This window comes from Populus euphratica, unplaced genomic scaffold (assembly GCF_000495115.2).
Source record: "Populus euphratica unplaced genomic scaffold, PopEup_1.0 scaffold256.1, whole genome shotgun sequence".
Taxonomy (NCBI): domain Eukaryota; kingdom Viridiplantae; phylum Streptophyta; class Magnoliopsida; order Malpighiales; family Salicaceae; genus Populus; species Populus euphratica.
This window is the reverse complement of record NW_011499987.1, coordinates 292,651-309,771: the sequence shown is the minus strand read 5'-3', so window position 1 is coordinate 309,771 and position 17,121 is coordinate 292,651. Positions and strand designations below refer to the sequence as shown.

The 17,121-nt window shown below is 29.0% G+C and overlaps 1 protein-coding gene across 1 annotated transcript; it reads right to left on the bottom strand.

Annotated features, from left to right (window-relative positions):
* Positions 1 to 1,764: 1,764 nt before the first annotated feature.
* LOC105140205 (zinc finger (C3HC4-type RING finger) family protein) lies at positions 1,765 to 8,903 on the bottom strand. The gene is made up of 8 exons (XM_011046944.1): positions 8,370 to 8,903; positions 6,511 to 8,060; positions 3,723 to 4,051; positions 3,435 to 3,520; positions 3,180 to 3,331; positions 2,922 to 2,971; positions 2,604 to 2,678; positions 1,765 to 2,491 (listed from the first exon to the last, which is right to left on the bottom strand). The coding sequence occupies exons 1-8, from the start codon at positions 8,497 to 8,499 to the stop codon at positions 1,894 to 1,896; spliced, it is 2,970 nt and encodes a 989-aa protein (XP_011045246.1). The 5' UTR covers positions 8,500 to 8,903; the 3' UTR covers positions 1,765 to 1,893.
* Positions 8,904 to 17,121: the final 8,218 nt, after the last annotated feature.

Here is a 17,121-nt window from a genome sequence, read left to right as displayed (position 1 = left end):
ATAACTTTTGTCCTTAAGAGGATGCGTATAAATCAAATGATTTATGTTTTTACACTGATTACATGAATGACTTGGATTATATGATTGTTTAACGAAGCAATTTTTCAAGATTGGTTAGTATACTTACTTCTTAAAGTGTTTAGAATAATAATAATAAAAAAAAAAAAGTAGATCACATCACTATCATGGATCATGGAATGTATCATTTATTTTTAAAGTTTTATTTATCATTCGGTGCAAATAGATTGATTGTAATTAGCTTAATAGGATTCTAAAAATACCACCTTGATTAATTGCACTACTAAACAAGGCCCACAAACTAGAAAAACATAATAAAAATTATTTTTTATGAAAAAACTTGAATTTAATGACTAAAGGAAAAACAAAGCAAAAATATTGGAAAAAGCAAAGGAGAAAAGGTTAAAGAGTTATTGTTTTATGTTAATTCTTTTATGTTATGAATTTTTAACCAAAATTGATGCAAAATTAATTTTAATAATTATCAAAATTAATTCTCATTATTTTGCCCTAATTACCTCTCATAAAAGATAAAACTTGACAATTTATTTCTTAATAACTAAATAGTTTTACTTAAAAAATAAAATTATTCAGTGAAAGGAATGTTATTATTTATTCAAGAAGGTTACACTTTAAAAAAAAATTATGAGCCAAAAAATTATTTTACAACAAATCTAAACTCGAGCCGAAGCATATGACTTAAGCCTAAAACCCATTTAGTGTACGGCTTTTATTCATTAACTATTTTGGTGCTTTAATGGTCAATTTTTACTCTTCAACTTCTTATTATATATGCTACAAAAGAGTCTTATAAGCTTTCAATGTGGAATTGACGATTTTTGGATTTATAAAAAATATCAACCATGATAATATTCTCATGAATTCTTTGAAATTAATTTTTCATTTATTCTTATTTTTTTAATAAAAACAAGTTGATGTTTCATGTTAAAGTATTTTTATCAAAAAATATTTTTCAACAAAATTTCATATTTAAAAGTGAGTGGGTATTACTTTTAATTTAGTTTCAGATATATCTATTAATTTATTTCTATTTAAAATGAACTTCTAACTATTATCTAAGTACTCCATTTAATTAAAAATGTTTTGTTTTTGTGATTCAACTTATTTTTTAAAAGTGCTTTTCAAAATTTTTTTTATCTAAAATTGATATTTTCTTAAGTATTTTTCAATGATTTTAATATATTGATATAAAAACAATTATTTAGATATATTCTCAATTGAAAAATGCTTTCTACAAAATCATTATGCATCATATTATCATAAGCACACTAAAAGAGCATATGGAATGCTACTTCCTGTCCAATGTTATATTTGTTATCCAAACTTTTTTCTTATTTAATTGGGTCCAGCTAGCCTTTTGTCCAGAAAGTTGGTTTCTAAGGTCTGTATGTTTCCCATAATGATGCTTTACAAAGAAAAAGAGAAAGCAAGCTAATTGGAAAATGTGTAAAAATCAAACATATATTTGAAATAAGATATCATGTGCATATCTATCAATTATAAGATATTTAAAAACAGATATATATATCTATCAAATGTTCCATTAAAAATCATGGAAAACAAAACAGTGTTGACAACAACAGAGGAACAGGGAGTTCACAGTCCCATGAATCTTGCAGATTCAACATTCCCCATTATTTTACATGCACAAAGGACATCAGAATGCACAAATGCAAGAGTAAAAGCAAGGCCAATGTTATTATGGCAAACAGATGAGGAGAGCAGTTAGGTGTGGAACAATTGCCAGCAGTAGTGAGTTGGAGTACATCAAAATGTCAAGGAACTACATTCAAAATATCAAGGATTTGGTGATACAAACCAAACATCAAAATGTCAAGGAACTACATTCAAGAACTATATAGGCCGGCCTCTAGAATGAATGCTAATGGCGGCTCTAGATGCCATGACTCTCAAGTTTGCTCTAGCTGATGAAAGAGAGATTCCTGATTGCTCTTGAGTTCCCCCAAAAGCTTCCATAAACTCTTCTCTCTGCAGCCTTAGAGCTAATGCAGTATCCTCATCTTGGCTTGGTATCCCTCTTCTTCTCCTCCCAGTTGCTTCTCTGCTTAATATTAGCCGCTCAAGAGCTTCTCTTCTTCGCAATCTTTGCACCAATGGAGTATCCTCCTCGTCTTGGTTCCACATATCTCTACTCGTACTTGCATCTCTGTTTGACACTCTAGTAGAAGGGTCATCTTGGCGCAACATGCCTCTATTGATAATCGCTCCCCTGTTTGGCACCCTAGAAGGCTGAACGCTTGTTGTGTCTCTGTATGACGCTCTGGAAGGCCGAACGTTTCGGCTTCCTAAATCATTATTGGTTTTTCTTTCTGAGCTTCGATGCTCTTTCTGGTTTTTCCTGCCCGATGCCATCTTTGCTTCAACTTCTTGAGGAAACAGAAGCTGTATTGTGTTCCAAAGAACTGTATTCACCGTACAGGATCTGCTATTGCTGCAATTCCCACAATACAACAAGGCAATGTCAAAAAATTGTCTAACCACTTCAAAATCCCCCATAACTAAACCTAGATACTAATAAATTCGAAGATAGTAATTGAATTCACCCTATCAGTTGCCTGCACTTTGGGCATTTCTTCCCACATTTATCAGCAGCAGATCGCAAACATTTCTTACAGAAACTGCAAACAAAGAGAAACCACTCCATTAATATAAATGAAACGATCCCTGCTGTATACAATATACATGAACATAACTGTTCAAACTAACTCACAACTAGAGAATCCCATATTTTAAGCCCTCATCGGAATCAAATAAAGTAATATGCCCTTTAATTGCTCTCTTATAGAGAAATCCAATGGCTAAATGAAGATCCATTTCTTACAAGGAAAGCCAAAAGGTACAAAGTTGTGTTTTCCTTTTACCTGTGTCCACAAGAAGTGGTACTGGGTTCAAAGCAAATCTCCAAACAAATCTGCCAAGAGTACCAAGAGCATTAAACCCCAATTGAAAAAAAAAAGTACGCAAATCTCCAAACAAATCTGCCAAGAGTAACAAGAGCATTAAACCCCAATTGAAAAAGAAAAAAAAGTAATAAAGAAAGAAGAAAGAAAATACAGTTGTGTATTTCAGTCGACTAAAGTCAAAAAAGAAAACAATACAAGAAAAATATAGACTCTTACAGCACAAGAAAGCTCTTCTCTAAGTTTATCCATGCAAGGAAGAGCTGAGTTTGAGCAAGAAGCATCAGGGTTGTCTTTAGCTAATTTGTCTCCTCCTAATTTACTTTCTTCATCTACAGCAATTCTCGGCTCCGTCTTCTTTTTCTCACTTTCTTTTCACCCAAAACATCAAAAGAATTCGACTTTCTCAATTCTTAGCCATGAAAAATTGGAAGCACAAATAACCCAATTTCAAGAAGATAAAAGGGAAAGTACCTTTCATTACAAGTTCCTCCTCTTCTTCAAGATTTAGAATAGGTACAGGAATTGAAATCGGACTCTTCTTCTGATCCCTCCGCTTCCTAACGGACAAAGAAAATACTTAGCTTTTCCCCTTTCATTTTTTTTTAAAAAAGAAATAAGAGAAACGAGTAAGTATTTGAAATCAAAGCTAGGATTTCCAAGTTTTGATTTTTCTCATCAAAATCTTCTTAGGAACAAAAGGGGGTACAGCTTTAAGAAAATTACTTCTTTCTTTTTGGTGGGTCTTGTTGGAAATAGTACCTTCTTGTATTGGTTGAAGGTGGAGTCTTGAAGTGCAAATCGGAGCGTTTCTTATGTTTGAACTGTCTTTCTGGCGTGTCTTCAACGATAAGGCTTGCGAAAAGGATAGATTCTTCGTCCCAACCAGCCATGGCAGCCACGGATTTGAATCTGGGACTGAAAAGATTCTCCATATTTTGGCTATTGTCAACTGGGTTTGATTGCATCCGGACTCTAGGACTCTCCTTTTGTTCTTCACTCACCATTTTGGAGTCTTTCTTGGTTTTTTTATTTGAATCCAGAGAAAAGTGGCTTTCCTTTCTTGAGAGAGAGGGGTGACTGATGGAGGCTTAGGGTTGATTTATTTCTAACGGTCGAATTTTGTTTGAACTCATTTGATATTGAGGCCTTTCTAACGGCTATAATTTTGTTTGAACTTATTTTGTTTTGTATTCCGCAGTCTCTCATCATCCATTAAGGATTGAGAGGAAAAAATGATGCAATACTTTTTATAAAATATGAGTTTTTGTTTATATGTTAAAATATACCTTATATGTACTACAATCATACAAATATAAGAATGTCCAATGTAGTTTAAGGAAATAACACAAAATTGAGGTAATTATCAATTTAGAAGCAAGATATATAGTTTAGTAAAGAAAAGAATAAATAGAATTCTTAAATAATTAAAAGTACTTTTGGATGAATTATAATGTATTAAAAATAATTTCATGGATTTGATTAAAAACAAACGATTATATCAAAACCCTTGCCATTTTGACTTGAATTTTTATGATTCTAAATCAAATTAAAAGGAAATATTAGAAACCATTGAGTATAATATAAAAGGTGTGGCTCTTTTACTATAGGCACATTTACTATTCTCTCTTACATATTTCATTGTTAATTGTAATAGTGAGATTTTTTTAAAAACCAATTTAGTTCTTAAATTTTTTATTTGTATAATTGAGACCTTTTCAGATTAAATTGAAGCCCAATTGTATAATTTTTGGGTTGAATTAAAAGACAGAAAACTAAAATAAAAAATACAGGTAACATAGGTAATAAATTTAATTTTTTTTTAAAAAAATTACTTTCATCTTCCATCTTTTTTAACTATTAGTTTACCGGTCCTTATAATTTTACACAAATAAATTTTGGTAGTAAATTTTATTTTTTTATTTTTTAGTTTTTTTTTTGTGGAGGAGAGAGAAAAGGTCGCCGACTTAAAGAGATAAATTTGTTGTTGGAAAAATTTAAACTATCAAAATAGTCTATTTTTGTGTCAAAATATTCTATATGATGAGACGGTTACTATCATATTGTTTTTTCTTGAAAACATGTAAAAATCATATCTGGACCCAAGAAATTTTATAGTTTTTGGTTGATATATGGTTTTTGGGTGGTTTTTGTAATTTTAGAAATTATAAATTAGTTTAATAAGATTTATAGGATATTTTTAGATATTTTAGGTTAAAATAAGCTTTTGGGTGAAAAATAAAAGAAAACCTTACCAATAGCCAAATACTAGGATTAACATACAACATTGGTTTATCAAGATAGAAGATGTGTTGTCTTTTTTATTTTGACAAAGGATGGGATGGATGACTATCATCCACTCCATTCACTTTAAAAAAAATAAAAAAAATAGCCTTACTTTATGGACTAGGTACAAAATCTAGATTATCAAGGCCATATTGCATTGCCTTATTTTCATGAAAGAAAAACATTTTTTTTTATATATATGTTTTAAAATAATTTTTTCATTTGTGTTTTAATTAATATTCCTTCTATATGATTTCTTTGACTTATTTAGCCTTTTTTAAATAATAATAATAATAATTTTTTAATTATATAGAGTATATTTGATTTTTTTATAAAGTTAGTTTGGTTAATCTATAATTTATTGTTATATTTTATATAGATTAAACTTATTTTTTAATAAAAAACATTTATTTTCTTACAAAATCTTTAATTTATGTAGCCTTGCATGCAATATTTTTCTTTTATTTTATTTAATAAATTTAATATGTGTCGATTTTTATGACAAATAATTTTTTATAAATAAATTCATTAAATACAACAAGTAAATGACTAATATTATAATATTAAATATCTTGACTTACATTTATATCTTAATTTTTTTAATTTTTTGTATGAACATTTTGATTTATATTTTAAATTTTTCTAAGAAAATAGCCTATATATCCACGAATTTTTTTAAAAAAACTTATGATCCATTATGACGCTCAGATCAGATGAAATAACTAGTATCATGTATAACAATTTTTATATTTTTATCATATGTTTATCCTTATCACAACTTAGCATTTGTGTATTATAAATAAATTTGTGATTCAATATTCAACCGCTCAGATTAATGACTATAATGATGTCATAAGATATGTCACCTAGATTTCACTTACTCAATCTCAGCCCAAAATCAGTGCCAGAGTACATCAAATTACTGGATTTGGGCGATTGAATTTTCTTTCGATAATAATTTGAATCCGTTAATAGCAAGCACGCATTGTTTTTATGTCCCCTAACCTACAAAGAAAAATAGAAATAATTGCAACAATGATTTATCAACATTCTATACGATCCACAGTCCCACTCCATGTATCATCATCTTATCTTTGTTTTTAAGCATATCTGCACAAAAAGAATCCATCTACAAACCCATCCCCGTATTTGTACATCACAATTAACATAAGCAGTCCCATTTCTCTCACAGGTCACGAAGACCCTTTGCCCTTTGGCATAATCATCATCCTCGTACTGTTTTGCTTTACGAAAACCGTGTTCATTGATTTCCATAACCTCTTCCCATCTCCTCCCATGGCAAATTGTTGGTTAGTGGGTCCATAAACTTCTGCAATACCAGGTTCCTGAGCCCAGTGTCTGTCACTTCACAAAACCTACTCGACCAATCTGGTGGCTCAACAGCTCTGGTCCCCAAGCCCGGGGCTCGGTCCTTAGACCCCACATTTTGCTCATTCTGCCAATCAGCCACATAAGTAGCTACCCTCCTATAGAACTTCTCCTTGAACACCTCCCACGCTTGATACTTGTAGTGGTTAATAACCAAAACTCCCCTGTCAGCATTTACATACCTAAAACCCTCGCTTAAATGAAAATGGTGCACCACGTTGATCAGTGTGGAATTCAATGCTTCAGGTTTCACTATACTCTTGTGTCTCTCCGGTGCTCCAAGTCGGCACGTATACCCTACCATCACTCCTTGTGGAGGAACATGCTTGAGCCCTGACGGCCCAAAACTGTAGCACGAAGTACGTATCTCAGCAACGTTATTTCCAGACTCCGATTGATTGCTAATCACATCATGCAAACTTAACCCCAGAGGAGAGTAAAAAAACTCATCTACATCTATGAAGCCAACCCACTCGCACGACTCTCGTGCCCTTAGCGCGCAGTGTGCGAACCCTGCTTCCTGGGTCTTGATCCATGGCCAAACATGCCTAGAAATGTTAAAACCCGCCTGGACTAGTGACTCCATAACATCTTCAATGTCATCATCACTGTTGTTGTCGTAAATGTACCAACTCTGTACTCCAACTTGGGCATGGTACATGACCCATTCTCTTAAGAACCTAGCTTGATTGCGTAGCATGGTGCATATGCACATTTCATGCGGTTTTCGTTCCGGTGGACCACGTTGGGGCATCGACCGGAGCCCCGGGCGGGCTATGGAGTGTAATGTTCCTCTACCTTTGACTCTAATGGATACCTTGATGGAACTGTTGACCATTTGTGGGGCACCCAAGACACTCAAAGGGGTTTTACACCGTACGATCTCTTGAGCCATTGATATGACTTGGGATCGTAGCAAAAACTTGGGTCTCCTAAAATCCCAGCCGTACACACACTCAAACCTTGAAGCGTTAGAAAGTTTCTCCGGCCGTAGATTAAGCCCCTTCACAAAAACAACTGTAGTATTATCACGGTCTATCAAGGCTTCATAGACAAGCGATTCCCACTTGTGAGTGGGTCCCGGATGGATATAGCCGCCAGATTTCAAAGATAGCGAAACAGTGTAGCCACGTGGAATGAGTGGACACCGTACGATCTGGTCATCGGCATCCTTACCGTCTATGTGAATTGGGGGCAGCCAGCGCTGCGACTGGGATGATGATTTATTAGCCGAGATATAAACGCACAGGAGGTCCTCTTTGGTAAATAACCGAGACGATGGAGGGTATTTTAGGAAAACTAGAACCTGGTCTGGAAGCATAACTGTTTCACGAATTGATGGTGCCAGAACAGCAGAAGAATCGCCGGAAAGTGCCTCCATCGCCGGCGTCCGCCATGTTGAGACAATTTCCGGGTGAAACTTTTCTGTTTCAAATATATATATAAAAAACTAATCAAAATTAACACATACTCAGCATATTATTACTAAGTAATATACTAAACTTAGCAAGTTAAGTCTTTATTTGGAAAGTTTAATCCTTTTTGATAAATGAATGATGGCCATGTGCTATAATAATTAGGAAGGTTTAAGGGAGACCCAGAAAGAAACTAACGACACCCATCTTAATTGAAAAAAAAATCCCAGAAATTAAAATTTAATAATTAATCCCAAGATAATTAAACATGTAAGGTAACAACTCAAATATTCAAGACAGAAAGAAAAAAGATTATTACCTCCAAAGAAGAAGAAGCGAAAAGTGGAGAAAGTGAAGCCAGAGAAGAGAACACAAGAGAAGACAAGAAAAAGAGTGCACCAAAAGAACCTGTTCCATGAAACAACATCTCGTTTCCTACGGTCTTTCATCGCTGCAAACTCTGCTGTTGCTGCTCATGAAACCAACAACAACAGTATAGATAGCTAAGATGATGCGAAACAAGTCCTCCAAGAAAAGCCTGACCTCGTTGCTTATGCTCATTCATATGGATATATGTATATGTATGTAAACAAATAAGAGGTTAGCGTTTTGGTTTATGGGTGTGTGTGTGTATTCAACTCAGTGCTTGAAAGGTAAAGGAAAGTTATTTTGTGGGAGAGAAAGTGGGGAGAGAGAAAGTGGGGAAAGGGGTGTGACTTGTGAGTCACGATGATGCGGGAGAGAAAGAGACGGCTTGCTTCTCTAATCTAAGACCTTGCCGTTTCTACCGTTCATGTCGGTTTTTTTGCGGTGGTTAACACTATCATTTCTGGGTGCTTTCCACTGTTGCGCTTTGCTTTTCATTAGAAGATGAACTGCCAATATCATGCTGCCACTTCATTGCAATCTATCCTTTTTTGGGCATATTTTCATTGATTAACAGCCCATCTACATGAGAGCATTGGATAGATGCTGTGGGTCACCGCTTCCCTAACGAATAAAAAGGAAAAAGAAGAAGAAAATGTAGTTAAGAAATTGTAAGATTTAACAATTTCTGCCGATCTAGTGGTTCTGATTGAGAGTTTTTTATTTCAGCATTTAAATTAATAGGCTTCATAGATGTAGATGAGTTTATCACGATTAATTATTGAATCTATTAAATATCCTTGGTTAAATTTTTTTTTAACAATATCTCCCTGTTAATTTGTACAATTACTATATCTAACGACGGTTATAAATGAATATAACATGTTTATTTGCAGTCAGGGCAACTGCTCGACAAGAAACTTGTATGTTTTCGTTCTTCTAAAAGAAAAATATATACCACAAGTGAATTAAGGTTTTAATTATGCTTTTTTATATTGATTATTCATTTTATTTACGAAAATTACAAGTTAAGAATGCTTCATTTTGTGCACCAGAAATTCAGGGGAAATCAATTAATTAACTTTTACTTATGGTTTTGTGGTCCAATAGTATTTAGATTAATTTTTTTCATTTTTTTGATGTGATGTTAATAAAAAAAATTAAAAAAAATTATTTTTATATATTTGTAAATAAAAAAAAAACATTAGGAAGCGCAAAGAGAACGGCAAAGGCAAGCAGATGAGGTGGAGCAACGTGGTTGGGTGTGGTAGAATGGAAGGAGATGGATACTTTTGCAGCATATGACGATGCTAGACATTAGATACCTTCCGTGTTAATTAGTGCTAACATCTGGAAAATAAAAGATATGATAGGATATTCAATTACCATCTTACCCCACTGATTCAACTCCCCCTTTCTTTTTCCCTCGTGGGTCCCATGTGGAGGCGCCGCGCACCCTCTAAACTGTGCCACGTCATATTTTGACAGGTTGCCTGGAACTAAAGGAATAAAGGATGGAATTTGTGTGCTCACTGTGGCTTAAACGAGCCCATGGACTTGGATTACGATTCTATGCTTATGTTTTCTTGGATATTTTTCTTCAATTTAAACCCTTCAAAATATGTGTGGATAGGTAACATTATAGCGACCCGTATTTACTTGATTAAGTACGACTACATACGTCTCATTGTATATGAATATATACTGGTTTTGTACTTCACTTTGTCATGGTTGGGTTATTTTTTTAATAAAGAAATAAACATGTAATTTTTTTAATGTATTTTTATATAAAAAATTCTCAACCACAAGTCAAAATATTTATACTTGTATTTAATTAATGAAATCGATATTTAATTAAAAAATAACTAAAATTAGGATAATTAATCTTTTAACACGAGCCATGTTTTTAGTTTTTTTAATAATTATGTGTTTTTTAATATTATTTTTATTTAATGAAACAATCATGTGTGCAAATAAGAGATAAAAATAATAGTAAATGAAAGTGACTAAAATCAAACCATGAAATGCATCCATGTAATAACCTTATGTTGAATGATAAATTAAAGATAAATAAAACAATAAAAAAATAGGTCTAAGTCAACCCATGTAAATATGTAAATATGTTAACCCTATAAATCTGCAATCATAGATAAATTATTGGCATAACCTCTTGAAAAATTAAAAACAAAGTATAAAGATTAATTCAAAAAAAATATTGGATCTCGCAACACGTGTCATTTACTAAGTTATGTTTAATAATTATGTTTTTTATAATATATTATTTTTTATTTAATTAAACTATTATACATGCCAATAAGAGGTATAAAAAATCACAAAAGAAATCTAATTGAACCAAACTATTAAGCTTAATTATAATATAACATAATATTGAATGATAAAATTAAAAAAATAAGACTATGATCAACCCGTGTTAACCCGCTTACCCCATGATCAGGAATATATGATTGTGATAATCTTATAGAAAAGAAAATGAAAAAAAATACCATGAAGACCAATTCCAAAAAAATTAAATATTGAATGATAAAATTAAAAAAAATCTTAAAAAAACCTAAAAAATTTAACTTATATTAACCTTGAAAACTCATTATCGTGATCGTGAGGTTAGAATTTACTGTGCAAAAAGAAAACAAGAAAAACAATTCTCAATAAAAAAAATCCAGAGACATGAAATTGAAAAAGAAATAATTCTAAAAAATTTAACAAAAAAAAGATGACTCAATCAAGGTTAACTTGGTAACCTAACAATCGTAAACACATGATTAAGATAACCCCATTGAAAATAAAGTGAGGAAAAAAAGAAGCATAAAGACTAACTCTAAAAACAATAAATGTTTAGAAATGAAACAAAAAATAATTAAAAAAGGATGTAAAAAAAAATCAACCAATGCTAATCTTCTGTGGTCATAAAACTAGAACTGACAATGTAGAAGGTAAAATAAAAAAACAACAAAGAAAAATTTAAAAACAATATTGAGACATAAAACTATAAATTTTTTAAAAAATACTAAATTAACCCGGATTAACCTACTAACCTTACGACTATGAGCATATGATTTAAATAATCTTGTAAAAAGAAAAGTAAAAAAGAAGAAGCATGAAGGCTAATTCTATAAAAATAAAATATTTAATGATGAAACTAAAAGAAAAAATCAATTAAAAAAGATAAGAAAATAAAATAAATAGCAATAAAAAAAATATAAATTAAATTGAATATAAAATATAAATAGTAGGGCACTCCCATACCTTGGCCAATTATTTTTCTTTTTATTAATATTTTATATTTGTAAAAGATCAAAAAATTATTAAAATGAACTTAATTATAATAAAAATAAAAATAAAAAGATAAAATATCTCTTTGGAAGTAAACTTAATTTTTGTTGCTTCCTATGGTAGTCAATGTTTTTATTTTTTCTTATAAAGCTAATTAAGTAATTGCATTGTTAATAATAGAAGTCAAAAGTTATTTTTGGCCCTTATCAATTTGTCAATAATTATTGTGTCCCGTACAAATACAAATTACCCTATTTTAATGGATTTTTAAAGGGTCAAAATGGAGAAAATATTATTCGTATCTTTTATTTGTAATCATAGAAAATCTTTGTTATCAATTTGTTTAGAAATAATAAGTTATTTTTCTCACTACATTATCATTATGAGCTGGACCAAAAAATTTAGAAACTTTAAAAAATAATATCTACGCCACATAAATTTTTTTTCACATCATCATGAAATTGATAAAATAAGTTCAAAATAAAAATTCTCAACCTATAGCCCTAGTCTTAAATTAAATGAGTCTTAAATGAAATGATGTAAAATTTATTTTAATATAATCTTATTGATTTGGATAAGTTTAAAAAGCTTATAGACTTTACTAGATTCAATTTTTTTTTATTATATGATAAAAAATATGAAAATTCATTAAAATTTAATTAAATATTAAATAAAAAATAAAAAATAAAAATAAAACCAAACATTAAAAGATATAATAAAAAAAATTAAAATACAAAAAAATCCAAACAAGAAAAAAGAGAGCCTATACAAGCAGACCTGAGGTGAAGTTAGACATCGTGGCCTTCTTTATTATTATTTTTAAAAAGTAAAAACAGCATCAAGCAATGTAAAATTTTAGGGGTGAGCTTTTGGGGTTGGAAATCCATATTTCATCCTAAAAACCCATCCCCTAAAATTTCAACCCGCCAAAAATCACTTAATAAACAACATATAAACTACCTTAAATTATTTAATAATCCTAAAACACCCTGCAATTAGCTAATAAAACCAAGATCAAGCAAATTCAAAAATTCAAAATAAAACTCGGTCTTTTTCTTGAGGCATGGTTACAGAAAAAACTAATAATAATTGAATTTCTATAATTGAATATAACCTTTTGACACAAGAATGATGAATTTAGTCATTGAAAAATAAATAAACTAATTATTTTCTCTCTCCTCACTATTTTCAGATAAGATTTTTTTTCTTTTTCTAACTTAAAAGACTAAAAATAAAAAAAATAAATTTTTAAACTAAAATAAAAATTATTGTTGATAGTGGTTAGCTGTATATTTTTTTCTATTTTACATTTCATTTTCCTATCTTTTAATTTTGTATATTTTTACTATAAGTTCAAGTATAATTTTTTCTAATTAGACTATAGAAGCATTTAATTGAAAAGAAAGAAAAAAACTTGAAAATAAAAAAAATCAATTATTTCACTATTCATATAAATAATAAAAACAACTCCATTTAGTTGTTTTGTTAATTTATTGTGTCAATCATTTATTTTGACAAAGAGAAAAGGACAAATAATTATGAAAAAAATATTAACATCATAGCTATAGTTGTGAACGCAGAGAGAGAGAGAGAGAGAGAGTGAGAGTTATGTAGGAGATTTGCTTTCAAGTAAGATAAAAAGTAGCTATGATAGGTTGCCATGAAAATAAACGAAAACGAGATCAGTGTTGTTTTGATCATATTTTTTTTTTCAATTTAATTTAAACGAATATTATACTAACAATAATTATTAAAAATATTAAAATGTTGAAATATGTGCTTAAATGGTACAAAACATCTTTATTTGGGAAATAAGATTAAATCTACCCTTTTTCAGTAATAAAGTTTTAAAAATGCCTTATTGTGAAAAAAGAAAAACTCCATATTAAAATACTTTAAGGCAATACTTATCTTTTGAGTTTTTTTTCCCATACAAGAATATTTTGAAACCTCAATTCACTAAATAGTGTACTTTTAAACTTATTTATTATAATACAATACTCCTTACAAGGTATATATCGAACACAGTTAATTAATAATGGATCTGAAAATAAAATAACAATAATAAAAGATTATTTCCCAACAATTTTAGATTTCAGCCAGGAGAGCAATTTCCAGAAAATTAATTTTTAAAATTTCATGTATTTATTTATTATTAAAAAAATTAGTTAATATAAAATATTTTTTAGTCAAAAGAAAATTTGAATTGATTTTTAAAAAATTATTTTCCTTTTATTTTGGATGAAAAAAATTGTGAAAAAAAATTAGAAATATTATATTATTTGCTGATTATATTAAATTTGGTAATCAAACTTTTCATTGCTATATATTTTATTTTGAATCTTTTTTTTTAAAAAAATTTATCCCTTAAAATTTGATTTGATTTAATTTTTAAATTAACTTTACTCATTGTTTTTATGATTATTATTTGATTTTCTCTTATCATTTTTTTAATTGAATTTTTTAATTATGAAATTTGATCCTCGTTCTTTTGATTGTTATTTATTTTATTTGAAGTAATTTATGAAGTTGTAATTGTTATTATTTTAATTTTTTCATCTTTTAATTTTTTTATATGTTAGATTTGATCTTTATTATTTTAATTATTATTTATTTTATTTGAGATAATTTATGAAATTAGATTTATTTTTTTCAATTTCATTCTCTTCAACATTTTAATTTGTAAGATTCATTACTTATTATTTTAATAAACATGAAAAAAATATTAATAAATTATTTTTCATGATATAACCAAACACTGGAAAGTGTTATCCAACTTATTTTCCATGACACTATCAAATAAAAAAAAGTAATTTACTTTTCAGAAATCTACTTTCTAAGAAAATCATTTTCCATCAAACAAACAAGGTGTTCAATATTCTTTTCTTTTCACGTTTTGATTGTTTACCAAAATAATTTTAACATTTTCTTTATGGCAAAGTATACTCGAGTTTCGCAATTCTTTTTACCAATATATACCTAATTTTTTAAGTTTTTCTTCTCAATAATACAAGTTATAAGAGTTATAGGATTTAAAATGGTTAATAAAAATATATTATATAACATTTTTAGTAGCATTTGAAATTTTTATTTTCCATCCCTTCCTATAATAAAAAGGTGTTAACAGTAGCTTGATAAAAGATGAGTTTTAATCTTATTGATTTTTCATATCTTGGTATACCAAGTATTGTATAATATAATATTTTTAATAAAAGATCACTTATATAAGTAAGAAATATAATCATTTCCTTGAGAATTAAAAAAAAAATATTTGGATCATCTAAAGCACTTAAGAAATTAGATGTTATTCATAGCCAAAATGAATACAATCACGATGATCAAATAAATTTAGGGAAAGAACTGTGAGAGTATTGTTGTTTTAATTTACATAAAAATATTAATAATTCAACACATCATATTCATTATTTAACTGTGTGAATCCAATAATATTTCACTAAGAAAAATTCAAAGACAAAAGCAATCCATACTAATATAATGATCCATCAAATCATTATCTTTCAACGAATCTTTTATCTGTCTAGATCGATTAGATAATTTTTATTCATGTAAGGGATTGTTAGAAATTTATTTAAAAAAAATATTAAATAGGCACATTTGAGACCTAAATAAAAATGAAGTCCACTTATTTTTATGTTTAAAACCTTATTGTAAATTATTTTAAAAACTATATATTTTTACTTAGAAATAAAACTGTTTTATAAAATGAAATGTTATTGTTCATACTATTCATTCATGAGCTAACTATTGGCTAGTAAAATAATTCTTTATGAGATAAAAAAATTATTTCATAACAAACTCAAACCCAAGTCCAGAATAAGTTAGCAAAAAATATTTTTTTATAATTCAAAAAATTATTTTACAAGAAATCCAAAAACATGCCCATATGTGTGGCCAAGCTAAATTGAGCAAGCACGAGCATATGACTTAAGCCCAAAGTCTATTCTGTTCAGGCTTGTTTTGACTCTTCAACTTCTCACTATATAAATTACAAGAAAATTTTATATTTTTTCAATGTGGGATTGAATTTTTATGGTTTCATAAAACTATGCTAATCATGGGTTCTTTGAGATCAATTTCTCATTCATCTACTATTTTTTTTAATCATGTTAATATTTCATTTCAAAGAACTTTTATTGGAAAGTAATTTCTAATAAGTTTTTAACCATAAAAATAATTGGACTCTATTTTTATTTAGGTCTCAAATGTGCTTATTAACCATTTTTAAAAAATAAATTTCTAACAATCCTCCACATAAATAAAAATTATCTAACCAGTCTATAAAGATCAAAGATTCATCGAGAGATGATGATTTGGTGGATCATTATACTAGCATGGGTAGTTTTTGTCTTTAAAATGTTTTTAGTGAAATATCACTGGATTTATATCGCGAAATAATGAATAAAATGTGTTAAATTATTAATATTTTCATGTAAATTAAAACAACAATCCTTAACTTTTTTTCTCAAGGTAGCCTTGACTAATTCAACAAAATTTAACAATGTTACACCTAATTTTGGATCATGGTGGGAAAGTTAAAGGCCATTAAATTAATCATAGTTTGATCATAGTTGAAAAATAACACCGTTTTATAAGATTTGTGGTTTTTTTTTTTTGCTTTAATAACCTCTTATTTGCCATGATTAATCCATGGAAATTGCAACTACAATCAACCATTTTTGGCTAAAGTTCAATTGTGAAGTTTCCAATTTTTTCTAGAAGCTCTAAGAATTTATTAGAAATTTAAAGAGCTGGAGAATAAAAGAAAATGAAAAGAGAAGAATCATCTCCTAACTTATCAAAAAAAAAGAGAGGAAAGAATCCTTTATGATTTAGTTTTAAAAAATCACTTTTAAACCCACAAGTGATTTCATAACAACCTGTCTTTTGAGGTTTGATTAGTATTTAAAAGTGTATTTTTATAAAGGTTTTATATCATCATTTTGCACTTGAAGTATCAATAACTCCTTAACTAAAACATGTTTTATAATAACATATCTAATAATATAAGATACCTTTAATTTATGGTAAATATTCATTTTAAATATAGACCTATCATATAAATGAAAGGATTGATTGATGAATTTAAGAACTGAAATTGAAAGGACAAAGAGATAGCCAAATTTAGAAAAGAGATGTTGGTGTAGTCCAAATCAGAACATTGTTCAGTAATTAAGTTATATCTAGAGATGTAGATCTCAAATTTAGATCTACTTTATATGGATAAAAAGGTAAGACATAGACCTACAACTTTCATATAGAGCCCCAGATTTAAAAAGGCTATTTTTGAGTTCAAATTATAGCAACAATAAAAAAGTCTGAATCTGTCCTACAGCCAGCGCACTATTCAGTGTTTGACCCATATCTAGAGTTCTAGAAGTCCAAATGAGCTGAAT

Coding starts and splice junctions, on each gene's coding strand:
- LOC105140205 (XM_011046944.1), bottom strand. CDS start 8,499: ATGAAAGACCGTAGGAAACGAGATGTTGTTTCATGGAACAGGTTCTTT. Junction 4,052..6,510: donor GAAGAGGTTATGGAAATCAA/TGAACACGGTTT, acceptor AATCAACCCTAA/GCCTCCATCAGTCACCCCTC. Junction 2,492..2,603: donor AAGTGCAGGCAACTGATAGG/GTGAATTCAATT, acceptor TGGGAATTGCAG/CAATAGCAGATCCTGTACGG.